The 20,552-nt window shown below is 34.9% G+C and overlaps 2 protein-coding genes and 1 non-coding gene across 3 annotated transcripts; 2 read left to right on the top strand and 1 right to left on the bottom strand.

The window, feature by feature from the left end:
- Positions 1 to 293: 293 nt before the first annotated feature.
- Positions 294 to 365, bottom strand: Trnas-cga (transfer RNA serine (anticodon CGA)). Its single transcript has one exon. It is a non-coding gene; the product is annotated as a tRNA-Ser (tRNA).
- A 1,114-nt stretch (positions 366 to 1,479) lies between these two features.
- Positions 1,480 to 4,496, top strand: LOC128556361 (uncharacterized). The gene is made up of 4 exons (XM_053541215.1): positions 1,480 to 1,632; positions 2,077 to 2,268; positions 2,595 to 2,682; positions 3,135 to 4,496. The coding sequence occupies exons 1-4, from the start codon at positions 1,581 to 1,583 to the stop codon at positions 4,405 to 4,407; spliced, it is 1,605 nt and encodes a 534-aa protein (XP_053397190.1). The 5' UTR covers positions 1,480 to 1,580; the 3' UTR covers positions 4,408 to 4,496.
- A 1,539-nt stretch (positions 4,497 to 6,035) lies between these two features.
- On the top strand, positions 6,036 to 11,207 carry LOC123551737 (uncharacterized). The gene is made up of 6 exons (XM_045340879.2): positions 6,036 to 6,174; positions 6,803 to 6,951; positions 7,760 to 7,889; positions 8,606 to 8,659; positions 9,625 to 9,721; positions 10,574 to 11,207. Exons 1-6 carry the CDS (start codon positions 6,120 to 6,122, stop codon positions 11,112 to 11,114), a joined length of 1,026 nt encoding a protein of 341 aa, XP_045196814.2. The 5' UTR covers positions 6,036 to 6,119; the 3' UTR covers positions 11,115 to 11,207.
- Positions 11,208 to 20,552: the final 9,345 nt, after the last annotated feature.

Below are 20,552 nucleotides of genomic sequence, written 5' to 3'. Positions count from 1 at the left end.
CACTAACCCGCCGTTTGCTTTTTTGCAAATAGTTTAAAAATCACTGTGTGTTCGGATTTAACGTATTTTTTTTTTACAATTTTTCAGTCATATAAACGATGGTGTCTTGTAGCAGTGAGCACAATGCCCAACTTTATAGTGCTGCCTCTTTGGAATATCACACCGTAGACACGTGGCATGATACCCGACCCAGTCACATTATGCTGAAATCGGGCTGACCAGTCCTAGCTCTATCCTCTTAATGCTAAGCGCCAAGCGAGGAAGCTACTAGTAATTTTTTTACGACTTTGGTATGACGCGGGCGGGGATCGAACCCACGACCTCCCGCACTCGAGGCGGACGCTCTACCACTAGGCTACCGAGGCATGGAACAGTTATATCAATTTATAAGTATTAACATATCAAAATATTAGGAGTATTGAATTACGCAAAAATATATATATTATTCATTTTACTACCAAAGTCTGATATTGAAAAGTCACAAAAATACAGATGAAAGATGCGGGTTTTTTGTAATATATACAACTTATAGACGATGTTGCTCATAGCAGACCTGAATCGGTCTTCCGTGCATGTCCGGAGGTGATCACCAATGGGGGCGCACGGCAAACGCAAAGCATTCATGTCCGCAGGCATTTAGTGTATATTATGTATAATACACTGACTAAAGGTTATGGTGCGCATTACCATGGTTACAAAATATATACATTTTTCACACACTTTTCACTCAAATTTCTTGAATCTTGTAAATACCGGAGTCTACAGACGCTCTAGGTCTGCAGCTAGTCACAGTCATTAATTTTTAAATACCTTACGATAGATGATAACAAAACTACATAAGGCAAATTTCTGTTGACATTGCCGTATAACCGGTAGCAGATAATCATGTATTATTGTCGTTACTGAAACACGACATAGTACAACTAGTGTCCGAGGATACAATATCAGTATATTATTCCGCTTTCCGCAAGTAATTGACAACTTCTCCGCACGAATCAAAAATGAAATACGAAATTCAATGTCTTTATCAAAATTTTGTCATTTTGTTATAACTGCGAACAAACGTATATATAACTCGAAGCTGCTTCCTGTTTATTAAAACTGTTGCACTCTACAAGGCGGCTATTTAATGTAAGCAGAAATCTAATGCAGCGAAAAGTAGAGAATAACTTATTATATAGAAAGTTTATTTGCATGAACAAGGTATGGCATATATCAGGATTAATATGTTTATATATCAAATATATCTCTTTTATCAAAAAAAAATAAAAAAAATATTATCAAGAAAGTAGTGAAAACTGAAAACCACGAAGCGCTTATAACTTATAACTAACCACCTGAAAGCGTATATAAAAACAATTTATAGGTGATTTATACTTTGATTACATCTGTTTTGGTTTCAGATCAGTTATCAAAACGAATGTTTGTATACCTTACGGATTTCTTCCTTGTAATATGATCTAATACATTCATCTAAACAAAGGAACGCTGGTGTAAACAACTTTAAAACAAAACAAAAAGACATCAAAATCTTCCTCATTACTACTGTTCAAAAGGAAATTTCAACAAGAGCGTTAGTCATGGATTATTCACTTAGTTTAATGAGCTATATTTTAATAATTCACATGAAAGGTAAGAAAGTTTACATATGATTTTTTCCATATAACAACTTAATGTAATACGTCAAATTAGTAATGCATTGCAACATAAACCATTATCTGTAAGATTTAATAAGGGACAGCATGGTAAATAAGTAACACTGGACAACATGGTTTTGTTAATCTGAGAATAGAAATGTCAGCCGAGATTTGCCAAATGTGTTAGCATTTTCTGAAGGATGCCAATATCCCATAATTCCCAAAATGAGCTTAATCATCGCCGTCCGTCCGCTTTAAAACGGAATATAATTCTTAAAAAAGAAGACCTTTTTTAGGTTACGGTTGAAAATGCTTGTAGGCATCTACCATCCGGGCTGTTAATCTAAAAGATATCCTTAGTTGCCGGCTCAAAAAAAAAAAAAAAAAAATCTGTGACGCTTATATGAAATGAATAACTCTGTAAATAAATCTGTTTTAGAAATAGCATCAAACTCTACATTTGAGACCCCAACAACAAGGGAACGGACAATAGATATCACAACTGTGCCTGCTACAATGACTAACTCAACGACTTACTCAACTGATAATTCAATGGCTTATTCAACTACAAATTTAACAACTTATTTGACGTCTTCTTCAACGGAATATCCAAATGCAACAACACCTGAAGGTAATTATCATGAAAGGATTATAAGATAATAGCATAACATCAACAGCAATTTTAAATTTTTACTCACTGTTTCATGATGAAATAATGTACCATATACCATTGGGCTGTTATTCAAATTAAATGATGCCCCCCCCCCCCCCCCCCCCCCACCAACTAACACCGGGTTTTGTTCTTGTTAAAATAAGCAATCCTCTTAAAACCGGTTTAGCAGAATTATTTACAGGCACATTGAAAAGGACCTAAAGTTTACTGATTTTGTGCTAAAACTACAATTATCATATACGTATTTGAAATTATTTCATATATTGTCACTTGTTTACTTGCAGATCCTGATTACACTATAGTATATATTGCAATGCCAGCATCAATCTTAGCCGTGGTAGAACTAGTGATTTTAATATTTCTAATAATCAGGTAAGTCCAATATATTTCGTAACTGCAGGTTTATATATGATTACTTTGTAATTTATGAATTTACTCTTGAATGGAAACTCGAATAGTACATTTGTAAATCAGAAAGCAGTCGCGTGTGATAATTGCATTTCCTTCTAAAACTCTATTAAGACACTACAGCAAAACTATATTGTCCAAAAAACGGACAATTGACTTTTCTAAGTTGTCTTTTTGTTTGTTTGTTTTATCACGTTCTTTATACACACACATCTAATCGGGTTATATTTTCCTTTGTTCTTCACCACGATAAAAGATGATTGTTACAGTGAAACATAACATATGCAAATAAGGCGAGCAATCTAGAAAAATTAGTTTACACATTACCCTTGGCCACTTCCTCTACTATCAAAACTGCAGTATATATCGTAATTGAAAAAAAATACAGGTTTCTATTATCTTTTATTTATTTCTAGATGTTATCGGGCAATTGGTGCAAACAACGACCATGTTAAACTGCAGGAGCATGATAATGACGACGGTTTAGAAAACCAATTATTTGCAGTTGTTAACAGAACCTACACTGGTTTTGTTCCTAGAGAGCAGAGTACCACCAACGATAAATCACTCAGACCAACATCACAAAAAAGAAGAAGTAATGAGAATGCCACAACTGAAACTAAGATACTTCAACGACGAGATCCAGGTTATATAGATATTGACATAAAGATCGATATGTCAACAGACGAAGATGAGGTTTCTCAACGCACAAAAAGTAATGAAAGGGAATTCGTTAATAAAGCGTATTCGGATGTTGAAGGAAAATCGCACTTTTTGCCTTCGGCTGACCGCTCTACGTGCAGTGATATTCAGCATACGTATGACAAAAGCGCATACAACAAAGACACAAAGCACGGCAACGCTATACAAGTAATAAAGAACAACACTGATACTGATGGTGATGGTGATACAGAATATGACCATGCAGTTAACAGAAATAGGAGAAGTTATCAAACGTTTGAAAGCAATAGAACGTATTCCCGGTTAGGTAGCGTTGTGCCAAGACAGAATCCGTTTTTACGACTCATGGAAGAAGCAACCAGTATTACTGATAAACAGTACGAAGATATTAGAGTACCGGAAACTCAAAAAGCTCCGGTAGAGACTTCGAATGAAATTAAAGTAGAAACTGCAAGCAGAGATCTAAAGTTAGCAGAAAACCAGAGTCCCACGAAAGATGTAAACCGAAGTCGACAATATAACTACAGCAAAGTAAACACAATAAGAAAAAGTGAGAATGACTTACCAAAACCAAGCAAAGAACACGCTGGCAAGAGTAAAGAAGAAACAGATACCAAAACAATAAGCTTAAATTCGGGGGAGCGTTGTGAGCACAAGTCTCAAAATAGTGAAAATTTGGATTGCAGGAGTGGCTCCAAACACAGCAATGTAAAGAAAGGAAGTAAATGTACAAGCAAAGAACTTATTGACAAAGCAGCCAAAATGGCCGTACAAAAAGAGGTTGAAAATACGCCGGACAGAAGTAAACCGGATAGAAAATATGAATATTCACAAGTAATAAAGAAAACAGGAAATACAGAGAATGTTGCTACGGTGGACAAACAAGAATCTGGTCATAATCCCAAAAATAAAATGTCTTTTATTGTCTCTGAAGACGACGGCTTTGACGGTCTAAAAAAGAACAAAAAACACGAGTATATTAATATCAAGAAACAAGACGCTACTTAAAGTTTTGCAACCGTACTGGTTGTACTCCTGTATTAAATCATTTGTACCACAAACTTATCAGTTTTTGAGAAAATGACAGAATTACTGAGTGGTGTTGTCTTTGTTTGTACGATTACTCATCCATCCATAGTTTGATAATAACGTATGATCTTTATTGTTTTGCCTTATGCCTAATGCACTAACATTCCAAACATAGAATTAAGTGTATCCTTCTGTGTACATTAAAGGCCTTACGACCTTTGCTTAGAATGCATGCTCAAAACACATTAAACATGTGCCCGCCCGCTTAGCTTAGTAGGTAAGAGCGTTGGTCTACGCATCGCGGGGTCGTGAGTTCGATCCTCTGGCGGGGCGTATGTTCTCGGTCACTATTTGATAAACGCCATTGTGTCAGAAATCATTAGTCCTCCACCTCTGATTCATGTGGGGAAGTTGGCAGTTACTTGCGGAGAACAGGTTTGTACTGTTACAGAATCCGGGAAAACTGGTTATGTTAACTGCGTCTTAAACCAAAAAACAAACAAACAGTAAACATGTTGCAAAACTTAACACAGGATTTCTGTTATGATATTGAATTAAATATGATGTATGTCTTTTAATTCAAGCAAGTTTTTTTATCCTTTTATCTGTACTTCTGTACTAACATATACAAAAATGTATATAAAATAGCCGCCGGTTTCTTTTTGCCACGCCGGTATTTGGCAAATTCAGCCCATATTTATACGCGCTTTACAAAAATGAAAATTGCCTTAAATTGTTACATAAACCCACCTATTTTAAAGTTAGTATGTTTTGATATGATATCATTACTAGTTTTTTGTAAATCAGTACGAGAAAATTACATTTGCCATGGCAAAAGCGGTTTTGCCATGGCAAATCGGTCTTTTGCCATGGCAAAATGTGTTGCCATGGCAAAATAATTTTGCCATGGCAAGAAAATTCGTGATTTTGCCATGGCAAAATTGCCATGGCAATTTTTTTTTCATTTTTCTTAAAAATTGATTTTAACTATTTCCAAACGAATGTTTTGGTAGAAATATTAAAAGAAGTATTATACTAGCTAAGTATTATCACAACATCTTTTAGAAATAGTTTAAAACAAAACAAATGATGACATTTTCTACCCCACGTTCTCATCTGATAAAATTCAAATATAATCTTAAATTTTATCTTTCCTATTTGAAAGGAAGTGTTGATCCTAAAACATAACAGGAATAATAAAGTTTGACCTTCTTATTCTGACATAGAAGTACATGTATCGTTGTTGAAAACTTACTGCTTAAATTTCAATATACGTTGTGACTAACTACCTAAATAAAGATCAAAATAACTTTGATAGATTTACTATATTTCTCCCAAAATATTTCACAGTATCTGCAAATTAAATAGATATAGTAAATACAAAAATAAGATAATTACATTTTTATTTTAACTTTTTTTGCTATGAAACTGAACTGAAAAATCAATTACACCGATTTAGCAAAATATTGGTGACTATGATAAACACGCACGTAGATAGTTAAAATCAACAGCAGCCAGAAGTGTGATAACATCTATCATGGCTGGTTGATTTAATCTCGACGTTTCCTTTTTGATCCAATTTACGAGGTGAACGTGATCACAGCCAAGTTCAAACACTTGACAAATTAAAAGTAACCTTGTGTCGTATATTTAATCACAGTTCACAATAATTAACTTGCCAATTAGACAACATGGACACATATATGCTTATCTTTTTGCTTTTCTATTTACCATGGAGCTTTCAAGGTAAGAACTATTTGTTGAAATTATTCGGTGCCGGAGCACGAACTTGAACGGACTTTTAAGGCTATTTGCAAAGAGGGCGACTGGTTGATGAAACGTCCTAATATATACGTCTGTATGATATACAGAATAAGCGATCGCATGATTAGCTTAAATAACGAAGTTCAGAAATACAACAAAACAGCATTCAAAATGACAGACAAATAACAGATGGAAAGAACATTTTTACGGAACATTCTTGGAGCTTGCCCCTTAACAACCAGGGATATAGCTCCCCCTGCACTGCGTAAGAGCCTAACCGGGCGGTCAAAATTCAAATGCAATTATATGGATCTGTCAATATGAATTTAAAAATGAGATTTCGCCTGATAAATAGCTGGTACGTAATTTGAGCTGACAACTTATTTGAAAACTTAAACAACCATTTAACAGTGTAACAGGGGATTATTTGCATTGTAATTGAGGTATGTTTACCTGTTATCAAATTAACAGTATCATCGCGACAGGTAGTAGTTACATTTATAATTGAATAAATATTCGTATCGAGGTGCTTTTTTTATAATCCGGAAGTTAAGCAGAAAAAAAAAATCCAATAAATCGTTTAACCTTCATTTATTTGTCTTTTGTATAGAGCTTCATGTTCCTGAAGGTTTTCTTGGATGTGTCTTGGACCGGAGGGGCCGTGTTTTAAAACACAAGTTAGATAGCTCTGACTCAAACTGCGGAGATGAATGCAAGCGTCGATGTATGACAGAAGGATTTAGATATGCTGGAACAAAGGTGCCATTATTTTGAACAGTAATTGATAGTACCAATCAGCTAGATGACTGATAAGTAGGTTCGTTCAATTTAGATTAATATCGGCACAATTATGGTCGTATGGCGAGTTTTCAAGCTGGATTGCTACCGCACACGAGGAACTGTGCCCGACAAGCTAGTTTTCAAAACAATACTGGTGAGAGGCAAATAATTTGAAGTAAGCGAGCTTAACCACTCGGCCACAGAGGTCCCTGTTAGTATGATGAATTTCAGGACGGCCGATGACAAAGAAATTATTAAATGTTTTAATACAATAAACAGAAAAAAAAATGTTATGCTTTAATACATTCGTTAATCATTTGAACTTATCCACCACAGTAGTAAGTATGCTTAACTTTGTTTTAAAAGTTATATACCCCGAAATACTGCTAAATGATTTGACCACATTCGTCAATTACAATTTCATGCACAAACAAACTGCACAGAATATTATTTTATTTCAAGTCACATGCAATTAGCATGCAATAACTTGACCAATATCATATTTCAAAAATCAAAACCAGTGTAAAATTAAGAATTTGTCCTTTTACCAGTTCTAAAAGTTTGTGCATATACAAATCGCAATAACGAATGAAAAAAAAATCAACAAACAAACCAATTACTTATAGATGATACGTATATAAACACCAACAACACATTTCATCACTGTTGCATGTTTAAGGATGTTGGTATTACATGTAATGCTATAGATGACATTCTGTTATTGTCTATACATGCTATTGTCTGACCATATTGTCGACATATATATATTACAATGTATATATTACAGTTTGGTGTCGAGTGTTACTGTGGGAACACTTGTAAGAACTATCAAAATACAACAGGATGTAACATCAAATGTCCAGGAAACACAAATGAGTTTTGCGGCAGTCGATTCAAATTATCACTTTATGATACAAGTATTAATGTATTTTATATTTTTATCTAAACGGTCTGCTTTACATTAGTTAATATGCCAGATATATGCTTTAGTTAGTCAGTGTCAAACAAAACAACATTCTAACTTTAGTGCAGTCATTTAGAGGAACATGAGTGCATGCAAGGTAAGTGGTTGATAAGGCTATTATGGTTCTAAAGGAAACCGAGTCAGCAGTATCGAAATACTGAAAACGCTTTGTCCTTGCATTTATGTCTTTTTCCGGATTGTCTTTCCAGTTTCAAATATAAACAAATCATACTGAATCATGAACAACGTTATTATTGATATAATTTATGAATGACAGACAATAAGGAGACACAATGTGTACTAACTTCCTCAAGTCCATGTTGTTTTATAATTGAATGGCATGCACTAAGAAAGTTTTATGCCATAAATGATTGATTTCGTCAAAGAAAGGACTGTATATTTTAAGACCGTTTTATTTATATTATTGTGCTATAAATGTAATTGTAGGAATGACAGTGGCGCAAACTGCAGCAATGTCATTTATTGAATTCATATATGACAGACACTGAAACATAATGTGTACTAACTTCCTCGGGTCCAAGTTGCTTTGTATTTGAATGGCATGCATTAAGAAATACTTCATTAATCATGACTGATTTCATCATTGGAATGGATGCATACATGTATGACCGTTTAATTTATAATAACGTGTTATGAATGTAATTGTAGGAATACCATCGGCGCAAATTTCAGCAACAGAAACATTTTCGTCAACGACAAAAGGTGATACGTTTTGTTGATAACTTTGGTAAGGTACATGTAGTTATATCTAATTGAGTACATGTGCAAGAAAAAACAATTTTGTCTTGTTTCAAAGTAAAGTATTTCTAGACCGTTGCCGTAAGCTTTCTAGATTATTACACAATACTTACCGCCCTACTAATTATACCATAAAACACTGATCATCTATTTATCGACTGAGCAACATCCTACATATTACCCGGGCAACACTTACTATCCTAATCATCAACCAGGCTATACTTACTATTTTACTCATCATCCAGGAAACACTTTCCATTTTACTCATTAACCAGGCAACATTCACCATCCTTCTCATCAACCAGGCAACACTTATTGTCATAGTCATTAACCGGGCACACTTATCATCCTGCTCATTTACCGGGCAACACTTATCATCCTGCTCATTTACCGGGCAACACTTATCATCATACTCATTAACCGGGCAACACTTATCATCCTACTTATTAACCGGGCAACACTTGTCATCATACTCATCAACCAAGCAAATCATATCATCATACTCATTAACCGGGCAATACTTATCATCATACTCATCCACCAAGCAACTCTTATCATACTACTCATTAACCGGGCAACACTTATCATAATACTCATTAACCGGGCAACACTTGTCAGCATACTCATCAACCAGGCAACACATATCATCCTTCTCATTAGCCGGGCAACACTTATCATCATACTCATCAACCAAGCAATACTTATCATCCTACATATTAACCGGGCAACACTTATCTTCATACTACGCTTCTCATCCTACTCATTAACCGGGCAACACCAATCATCCTATTCATCAACCAGGCAACACTTTTCATCCTGCCCTTTAACCTTCTTTACAGTTAAAGTTAATTTGTTTCAGAATATGAATCATTTAAAAATTTACTTATTATGATTAAGTAGAAATAATGAGTCAAAATTGATATTTTCAGCAAGTACAGACTTTGTTCACACCGCTGTTTTCATCTCAGTTCCGGTCTCAGTTGTAGTCATTGCAGTCTGTGTTGTTATGATAATTATATGTTGGAGGTAAATGCTTCTCATTTTAAAAAATCTCTTCAACAAATAATGTCAATTGACAGAAAGATATCTCTGCTTGTGTCAATATTGAATTCATATTTCACCGACTGCAAAATGTCTTGCAGAGTAAAATGTTGTTGTTTTTTTTTATTTTACATTCGAATTACTATGAAAACTGTAATGTTCCTATGCATTAAAATCAGTAATCATGATGCTTTTGCTGTCTTCATAGTTATAGATAAATTATATTTTTGAAAAATAAGAAAACTGTAGGCTAGTTTCTGATAAAAAATATATGTTCTAACCCTTATGCTGGACACGCTTGATTCTGCGTTTGCGACCAATGCAGATCATGATCTGCACTGTCCGCCATTCAGTCAGTATCTTTTTGGTAAGCACCCCTTTAAAGTTAATGGGACTGTCCAAAGTTATACCGTTTGATACTTCCCAAAACCGTCAATATAATTCATACAAGTAAACAATATCACAAGTTACATTCGATTCAATATGTTCACGGTAAGAAGTTTTCCTAACGGCCAATTCGAAAAGAGGGGAAGTAAGCGAGACGCCCATGTTCTATCCATCTGCGACGCAAGAATGAGTATTTGGCCCTGACACAACAGTTATGTGATAACAGCGCATGGTTTTCCTTATTAATGCACGATTTTTGCTCCTTTGTAAAAAGTAGTTTTTATGAAAGAATACTTTTTTATTATTGCGCATGAATTGGAAGGGTTTCTTGAATAATATCTTGGGGATTTAACAAATTGAAAGACTCGAAAGTGTTTATCTGGTGATCTTACATGTTTAAATTGCAAAATTTCTGATTCATAAATATGCTTATTCACACTTTGTTTGCAGACGCAGACGTGTGTCGCATTCACAGGACATCATTTATGATGATACTGTTGCACTCGAAGGAAATTCAGGTAGTAGGGTTGAATATGACTATTCCGATGTCGTATATGAACTCGAAACAGAAACTGGAAATATTAAAGACTATTCAAGCGGAACAGAAACAGCTACTCTCCACAAGAAACCTCCTAGCTACGATCACATTACCAAACTAGTTAAACAGCGTAAAGACAAAAACTACAGCCATCTCAAAGAATTAGATTCTGAACTTAGTCTGAAGAAGGTGAACGGTCCGTATTTAATATCAAGTGGAAATATGCAAACCGGTTTGCGAGTTACAAGTTGTAGTGCAGACGCGCTATATTGCAATGCTTCGGTAATGCCAAATGACAAAACAGAAGAGAAATCTTTTTATCGGCAAACTGCAGAGGATGACGTAGACTTGGAATATGACCATGTTAAAAGTGGAGAACATATAAAAGAATTGCATACGGACGATAACTATTCACACTTGAGACAGATAGGAAAACAATGTGCTAAGTACTAAATATTGAAACAATGCATTTTTTTTTTCATTTTTTATTATCTGCATGCAAACGTGTTTTGATATTTATATTTATATTAAATTTATATTTTTCGGCTTTTAGTTATGATGATAAAACTCTTCTCATTTCAACTTGTTACAAGCTACAGTATATAATTGCATCGTACGAATGCACTGACAACCCTTATAATATAATGCAAAGGGAAAGAGAACGCAAATTTATAACTTGCTGACTGAATTATCGTGAGAGCATTTCACTGACATTAAAATTGAGGATATACTAGTAAAATGACCAGTCAATAATGTCAAAAATGCCGATAATTTATGTTTGGCATCATAATCCTGAAATAATTACACATATTTACAGGTAAAGCCCGTGTAATAGGCGAAGCTAAGCTAGGTACTGATCACTCTTATGACGTTTCATTCAAACCTTGTGTTATCAAAACAGATGACGTAACCAACGTCGACGTCTGCTGCAAGGAAATGCAGACTAAGTTAAATAGAAATTCAATCAAACTGAGTTTACTGTCATTTTGTTCACTTGCATTCTAAGTTTCTGAAGGTGCTTTATGAAAAGAACTTTCCTTCTGTAATAAAATAAATACTTGTTTCGATATTATATCTATTATATAGTAAGTGGCTCAGAATACAAACTAGCTCGAAAAACTGTATGCGTGTTAAATTCAATCAATTTAGCTGGCTATATATATATATATATATACTTAAAAGTGAAAAAAAACACGCTTAGCTCAATAGGGACAGCGCCGATGTCCGGGGTCGTAAGTTTGATTCCTGTGCGGGTCGTATGTTCTCCGTAACAATTTGACATTTTTCTGAAATTAGATTCATTATTTATCTCTGAATCTCTTATTTATGTGGTCAAGTTGGTAGTTACTTGCGAAGAACTGGTTTGTACTGGTACAGAATCCAAAAATACTGATACAAGAGAAAGAAGCTATCACTAGCTGAAGATGCGGATGGAAATATCTAGTTCTCGGGTAACTGTTTCGCGGTAACGACGCTCGGTAATACGGCAGAGCCTCGTTACAGACAAACAGTTACCCTCGAGACAAATATTTCCATCCATACAAATGAAAGATTCTAACTTATAGTCTATAAAACATCAACGACATGTTCGACAGTTGCTACTGTTACAAATATATTATCTTTTTGTTGAAATGTTCAAAATGAAGCACAGTTTCTGTAAGAATATACAGATTTATTTTGGAAAATACTGCATCATATATAGCTTAATCAAACCGTAGATAAAAGGAAAGTCAAACCCCATCCCTCTCCACGCTCCCTCGCCACCCCGCCCCATCAGAATATATTTTACTGTATTGTAAATATTCGAAATGGTAGGATTCATATGAAATGTTTTTACAATATTACAAAAAAGGCGATCAAAATAAAAAAAAAATAGCGCACAGTAAGGAAGACAAAATTACCTCAATATGATGGTCTTCAGTGAAAACTACTTGAGGGTATATAATATTTCAGCGGCTTCGTTATTTAAGTCAGGTGTAGCCTAGAGAGGAGCGGTTTTTCTTTTATCTAACGCAATATTTGTATCATGTAAATACCTATATCATCTCAAAAATAAAATATATAATTCAAAAATGTCACGGTGATCTCTGTTTGATATGCACGTTAAAATGGGTTCGAAATCAGTTTTGACCATGTTGTTTTTATCAACATTGCTATTATTCTTAATTATTTTATCGATAGTGCTTTTATTTTTAACAATTTTGTCTATTAGTAACATATTTCACGATTTTTATTTTGTTATCAATCCTATTCAGATATTCGTCTTTAATATCAGAAAATTGTTAATTTCTATGGACATTTATCAACAAATATTACTTACAGTGGACTACTTTGCGCATCAAACTGGTTTCCGCTTCAGTTGTGAGGCACTTCCTTTATACTTTTTGACAACAATAATAAAACACAAAATGAATCAATAAAGTCACTTATAAACCGACTGCTACTTAGATCAGTGTATAATAGTCGCAACTTGACCGCGATGGTTGACCTTTGGCTGATTATTCATATCGATTATTTCATTATAGTAATCAAGGGTGCTTAGGGTAGCAGTGTATATTTATATTGAATTAGTTTGTATACATTGCAGTATCAAAGTATATATACTTACATTTGATCAGTTAAAACTTTCCAATACACTAATTTATATTTTCATAAATTTATATTTCCTTTTTCTCGCGCAGCTCGTGTTTTACGTACGCTCCTTTTCAATAATAGGTCAACCATCGGGGTCAAGTTGCCTCATTATGTATTATAATTCAAAGGTCAACCATCGGGGTCAAGTTGCGTCCACTATAAGTATAGTTGTTGTTACAACATTATACTTGTTCATTGCGTTATGAGATAAAGTTTTTCTTGAACAGCATAATCCATTAATTACGTTTAGATGATATTGCATTTACAACTTGTCTGATCCCGTTTTTTACGTGAATGACAGCAGTCTTGTGCAACTCGTGCAAATAGAGTTATGAAAAGTATAGTGGAGAATTCAAGGACAAATTAATTATGCCATTAAAGTGGGGATCACTGTATATTCGTCTAGTTTTGATCTGATCATTGACATTCCTGCTGTGTATAAGTAAGTTTTGTAAATAAGATTTTCATGATGTTACTTTTGCACATATACACATTGATTGGACCTCTCAACCAAATTTCATACCTTATTCTAGGGATTTTTAAGACAATGAATTTTCAAAAGTTTGTTGAATGTGTTTTGATATTTAAATGCATTGTAGTTCATACATACCAAGTTGAAAATTAATAATGGAACCATTTCTAGGCCCTTATTGTAAGCCACTCAACTTCTGTAACGATAAATGTTTAATGTATTAAGGGGAATATACTCTTTTAGTTTTGGAATGTGGCATTCCTTGACCACCATATCTTTTCTTATGCACTACTTTGTAAACAAACTAAATAATGTGTTTTAGCTTACATATGCAAAATAAAAAGAAAGACAGTGACCTTATTTCACTTTTTTCTTTAAATAAGAATATGTAGGATATTGATAAATGTTTGGACAAAGTAAAGCACTATTATTTTCGCAGAAAAAAAAAATTGTTGACTTTGAATGTGCACAATAAGTCGTATGTAATTCAACAATAACTTTCTTGTTTCCGTTTTTCTCATTTTTATTTTAGTGAGCAATCCTTTATGTACTTATAACAGTTGAAACAGTATCCATTTCATGTACCAAAACTTTATACTTTTTTGCCGGTAAATTTTATCATACCCCACCCACTTTCTTCTAAATTCAAAGTATGCTTCCGCTTAATAGTCTATATTTTTAATCATGATGTTCAGTATTTCTATCAAAAATATATTAAGGACGGCCACAAATTTTAGAAATTATATGTAATATTTATTAGGTATGATTATATTAAATGTTCGTCACAATTTAGTGTCACTTGCATGTTCATAACTGTTTATACTACATATAGTAGCTATTCGTTGAATTGTTCGAATTTTATATCTAAGACTTAAAAAATGAGAAATCTATTAGTATGGTTCAGCAATTAATTTAAAAGTAGATGTTAAAAACTCACAGAGTATTATTTAGTATATTCAAAGTAAATTCCAGTTTTAGTGTGAAGCCATTATGTAGCCCGATATGTACGACTGACTTTAAGGTTTCATATGTATTTAACTGAATTAAAAAGTCTTCATCAACTTTAATTGCACAGAGTTCACTAGATGTCTTAAGCGTAGTCAAGCGCTCATTATTTGATGCGTTTGACTTGGTTTCAGACTGTGGAATGAGGAACATCACAAACGGACAATTTACGGCACTAGAAACAACTTTTGGGAAAACTGCCAAACAGTCATGCCGGTTACATCTTTGCGGGAAATAAGACTTCACATGCTTTGAAGCTGGTTGGAATAGAACTCGTGCAACATGTACCATCAAAGGTATGTAATGGTTGATATCAGTGCATTTAAACAATAACATTTCTTAACTTGTTGTTACATACAGTTACTCAATTCAACATTTTCGGACAACTTTCTACTTTTTACATGGATTGCGGGATTGTTTTGCAAGAGGTAGCTATTCGTGATACAGAGTTGATAAGGGAGAGGAACTATATAAGTTTTCTTTCGTTCTAATCCCTTTCGTATTTGTGTTATATATGTATACCTGTAAAAGTTTAATTTGATGTTATTTTCGAAATAAATATGTTTAAACTAAAGGGACTACAGAAAATTATAAGACTGTCCATATAAAGACTGTCCAAATGCAATTTAGAAAAAAACATGTATCTATTGTTTTTTACGTAAACTAGTCCGTAAAACAATTATGTTTAATAAAAATATGTGTTAATAAGGTGAGAGATCAATGGCAGTAAAGTAATTTACTTGTAGGGATTAGTGACAATAAAACACATCTTATCTTATTATGATAACCTTAAAATGAAACATGAAAACAAGTTCTAAAAAATACGGAATTTAGCTCTAACATTTACTCAGTCATGCTTTATTTATGTAGTAAAATTTAAATACAGTCTTAGTTCATACATAATTTCATAATTTGATAGTGAACATGAAACCTGAAGGTATCACATTAATGTTTTTTTACATATTATTGAGCGAGTGGAATTTGAACTGACTACTTAAAATTGAAAGTCCCATTTCTCAACATTTAACTAAGTACTTTTACAGTATGTTCCTCATACATGTGTGCGTTTAGATATCAATCAGATTAAACAGTCATTTTATTTGAATATGGTATCATTTGTACAGTATATGCAACGAATTCCCTTTTTTGGCAACTTAAGCTAAAGAGTATTACAAAACCAGAACTTACTGGTAAATAACTTAGGGAATTCTTGCCCATGGCAAAAACAGGCCAACCCTGAATTCTGAAATGAATATGATGCTTACACATCCTTAAAATAAGATTTAAGACATATGTGTGCGTTACATCTCAACAATCACGCTTTCTTTTGGTTATGCTCGCTCAAATTGTATTCTCCTGCAAACAGAGTTGTTTATTTGTCGACTACTTCATGGAGTAGTTGGCCATGTATCTGGCAGAGGGCTAGATTTCATTGCTGATGATGGTATCTCAGTTGCTTTCGTGTTCGTGTCAGAAGCATCAACTACGGTTTTCTCATTATGTACAATAATTTGTTCGTGACAGGCATTGCTGAAATATAACACAATAAGTAACTTTAAAATCGTAGATCAAGTAAGTTATTTCAGCCACAAGAACATTAAAATTCACTAACATTTTCGTTGAATGTTGAAGAAATCTAGAACGCTTCTGTGAAAAAACATTATTTTCTAATAACGACACTTCAGTACTTGAAGCAATATCATGAATATCCAAAAGAGTCTACATTCAGTGAAATAAAAACGTCGGAACAGTTTTGTTCGGTACGTCCTTTCATTTTCATCATTCCGAAACAAACTCCGTACTACCTATCATTTTCTTATATCTCCCACAATACGTCAAAACATCCGCTTTTCTGACTTGATCGACCTTAACGATTAGAAAATAAAATGTGAAAATAAGCAAACAGCTTCGCCACAGTGAATAAGAATATAAAAATTGAATATCAGTAATACGCATATAAAAGCATGATCATGCAACCAAGGTTTTCGTTCTCAGGGCGTACATTAATTTTGAAATTAGGAATGTATCGACAGGTTTTTGAGCGTTGTTTATCTTATGCAGATATGCTAGACCGGACAATCTTGAACGAATGGTAGCGATAACCTTGTTTATGGCAGAAGGCTATGTACTGGGCTAATTTATGTTCTGTTATTGGGAGGATGCGTTTGCCTGGATAAGTATGGGTAGAAAACTCACAGAAATGTTGAAAGGCATTCTGGTATGATTGTTGTGTGGCCAATGATAAGGAACTGTTTAACAGGTCTAATACTGTATGATCTAACACAGACTCCACGTCTGTGGGATCTTTGTCCATATGTGGTGCTGCAGCTTTGAACTGTACGATCTGTAAACGTGACTATAGATCGGGCAAATGATTTAATTTACCAAGAATATGTTTAGCTTTAATCAAAATGTTAAACCGCATGCAAAGTAGAACAAAACGTCTAACAAGATGCATTAAGGCTTGGTTTTTTGAAGATTGTTTGTTTAAAATATGTACTACAGCCTCATTATCAGAATGTAAAAGCAGACACTTGTTTTTTAAAAACAAACCCCATTTTTCAAGGGCTACAATAATGGGGAACACTTCTTTAAAGGTTATAGGCATCTCTTTAATACTCACGGGTTCCGGCCAGGTGCCGTAAAACCAACTTTTCCCAAAGATACACCCAAAATCTAATGAGCCCGATGCATCCGTAAAGATATGCAATTGTTGATCGGTAACCCACTTGCCATCAAGAAGGAGATTTTTCCCATTAAAGTGCTCAATGAATATAAGCGAAGCTTTGATGTCTTTTCTACTCTCAGAATTTATAGTGATACGATGGTTCGGGTTAGCTACCTTTTTAGTCAGATCTGTTAACCTGCGTAAGAAACACCTGTCTGGAGTTACTACATTGCAGCAAAAATTCGAAAGGACCAGCAGCTTTGCAATTCTTTTAATGTGATTTTTCTACGTTTTACTTGTGCTGACAACAAAACCTGTAGCCTAGATAGTTTATCCTTAGGTAACCTTGCTACCATATTGACCGAATCGAGTTCAATGCCCATAAAAGTGATAACCGTGCATGGCTGCTGATTTTTTTCCTCTTTGATAGGTAGACCTACAGAGTCACACAATGAAAGGAAGTTATCCAAATGTAGCTTACACTGGTTGGAATGTGGAGGTCCCATTATTAAGAAATCATCCAGAATGTGTAATATGAAAGTGATATATAACTTTTCCCTGGCTATCCATTCGAGACCTGTACTAAATCGTTCAAAAATAGAACAACTGTACTAAATCGTTCAAAAATAGAACAACTGCTTGATGCTCCCATTGGGATACATCTGTCATAATAGTATTGCCCGTTAAATTTGAAACCTAAAAGATTATAATCATCAGGATGGACTGGAATAAGCCTGTAAGCGTCTGCAATATCTGTCTTGCTGAAAAGCGCTCCAGGACCAATTTTTAGAAGGAGGTTGACTGCATCATCAAAAGATGTGTAGGAGACTGTAGCCATTTTTGGGTCTATTGAGTCATTGACTGAGGAACCTTCTGGAAAACTTAAATGGTGGATGAGACGGTATTGACCAGGGGTTTTCTTGTTGACAATTCCTATGGGACTGACTATTAAATTGGGGATTGGTCGTTCTTCAAATGGGCCTGCTATTCTGTTGTGGGAAAGTTCCTTTTGAAGTTTTTTAGTGACTACATCTGGTAGACTGTAACAAGATTTCAAGTTTCTAGATTAAAATTCAGACCGAACACCTTGGAAACCTAGTTTGAAACCGTGTTTGAATCCTTTTATAATATATGTTTGGTCAAAATAACCATGGAGGAGATTTTGAAGGGGGTTTATTTTAATTGGCGTTGGAAGATTTTTGCAAAGGTTTGCTGGAAGATTGCCTGATGGGGGCGTGGGGCTGCTTTCCGTGTGATTGACCGAGGAGGGACTGAGCTGCTTGCTCTCTGTTTCGGAAGGAGCAAAGGCCGGAGTAGTGAGACCCTTCGCAGAAACCACAGATGTGGGGCAATGTGCAGTTTGGAATTCGGCATTCCCCATGCCTGTTAAAGGGCCAGCATGTATTTGGCCAAACTTTTGGTGACTGCGCTGTTTTTGGGGATTTGTTCCAGCGCCTTTGGGCTGGAAATGACTCTGACCGAAAGGGCCATTGTGAAGTCTGTGTTTGGGGTTGGATAGGGTCTGTACAAGCACGTAACCACAGTTTATAGTGCATGAAGTCCCATGGCATGTTAGACTGTGATTTTAACATGCGAAATTGATTGTCATAAGATTGCCATGCAAGGCCAGGGCGGCGTGATGCTATGCTATGTCACGAACTATCTCGGCATATTTCATTAGAGATGCTGTTTCCTGTGGATATTTTTCTGAATACACGGCAACGAACCTGAGAAAGGCTTAAGTCCATGCCTCAATGGAGTTGACCTTTTTTGACCTAGCTGTAGGGGCAAAATTTATATTTTTATTAGCCATTTGAAGGGTAAATTGGTTCAAAGGCTGATTGTCGGTTTGATTTGATGGCAGAAGTTCAGCCAATTCGATAAATGAATGGTTCCATATTTTCTTCTTTAACTTTTTGTCAATTTGAATAGAAATTGGAGTTGAAATGGGTGTACCAAAGGGAGTGCCATCATACCCACCCTTATTTGTAAGAACTTGTGTGTGCTCAGATACAATGTCTCCCAGAGTTTCTTCATCTGAGTCTGAAGAGTTTTCACTGTCTGTTGGGATTGCATCTTCAGTAATCATTTCCGGGTCGAAAGTGTCACATGCCGCGTTTCCTTGAATTCAGACAGCCCTATTACGAAGCACGAAAGAGTAAAAATCCATGTATTTTAGGTTATATTAGGTGGTAGTGAAAACGTATGCTACCGTCCACGCTCTCTATCCCCTGGTTCAGCAGATGTCAACATTTGCGCTTGTAACAAGTACGAATACAATTCGCATGTTACAAGTACGAAAATACAATTTAAAGAACAGATAGAGAGAAATCCCTTTTAGATACAGACTTGTCCGGCTAACTTAGCCTAGCTCTTTGTGAATAAACAGTCTGGTTCTTTAACGTGCCTGGTGTATAGCACCGATACACGCGAAGCCGTCTTTTCTGGGAAGAACCAGTACAGGCATCTAAGTTAGGCGGGAGACACTCAAGAGCTTCTCAGAAATTTCCAGTGCCTGGACCGGGATTCGAAAACCGGACCTCTGGATTGACAGTCAAGCGTGTTACCACTAGACCACCGGCCCACCTATAAGGTGTAATAGTGATACCTTTGATTTAAAGTTTTCAAATTTGAGCTATAGACAAATTTGCAAGGAATTGCATGGTATGATAGAAAGAAATGCATTTTGTAAAATATATTCGATATGAGTCGCAATAGAATAATTATTAGAAATATTTGCATGTGCTACAAACTTCGTATTTATCTTTTTTTAGCAGAGTGCGACTGCGAGTTCATATACTTCGTATATACTAGAAACAATATTCCAAGAAACAAAAAAATGCTGATATTGTAACACATAATTATCGAAAACGAGTATCGTATATTTATATTTATTATACCTCTCTTTTGCCTACAATTGTAAAATCCCATTACCCGAGAAAGAGATAGTTTGACCACTGGCACCAGAACAGAAAGAAAATGCTTCTGTACATAATACCAAGCCCCTAGGTATTCTATAAGAACCATGGTCATGAACGGGGAAGTATACTAACCCGTTTCAATCGTAAATTTCTCAACTTAAACGCGCAGTTCGGTGAATGGGTACCTAGTA

Source organism: Mercenaria mercenaria, chromosome 4, assembly GCF_021730395.1.
Source record: "Mercenaria mercenaria strain notata chromosome 4, MADL_Memer_1, whole genome shotgun sequence".
In the NCBI taxonomy this organism is placed as follows: Eukaryota; Metazoa; Mollusca; class Bivalvia; order Venerida; family Veneridae; genus Mercenaria; species Mercenaria mercenaria.
This window is presented reverse-complemented; position numbering and strand designations above follow the sequence as displayed.

What these genes read in the sequence shown, in the direction of transcription:
- LOC128556361 (XM_053541215.1), top strand. Translation starts at nt 1,581, where the DNA reads ATGGATTATTCACTTAGTTTAATGAGCTATATTTTAATAATTCACATG. An exon ending in TTTAATAATTCACATGAAAG is followed by an intron (nt 1,633 to 2,076) that starts GTAAGAAAGTTT and finishes AATCTGTTTTAG; the next exon opens with AAATAGCATCAAACTCTACA. An exon ending in TTAATATTTCTAATAATCAG is followed by an intron (nt 2,683 to 3,134) that starts GTAAGTCCAATA and finishes ATTTATTTCTAG; the next exon opens with ATGTTATCGGGCAATTGGTG.
- LOC123551737 (XM_045340879.2), top strand. Translation starts at nt 6,120, where the DNA reads ATGGACACATATATGCTTATCTTTTTGCTTTTCTATTTACCATGGAGC. An exon ending in TTTACCATGGAGCTTTCAAG is followed by an intron (nt 6,175 to 6,802) that starts GTAAGAACTATT and finishes TCTTTTGTATAG; the next exon opens with AGCTTCATGTTCCTGAAGGT. An exon ending in TTAGATATGCTGGAACAAAG is followed by an intron (nt 6,952 to 7,759) that starts GTGCCATTATTT and finishes TATATATTACAG; the next exon opens with TTTGGTGTCGAGTGTTACTG.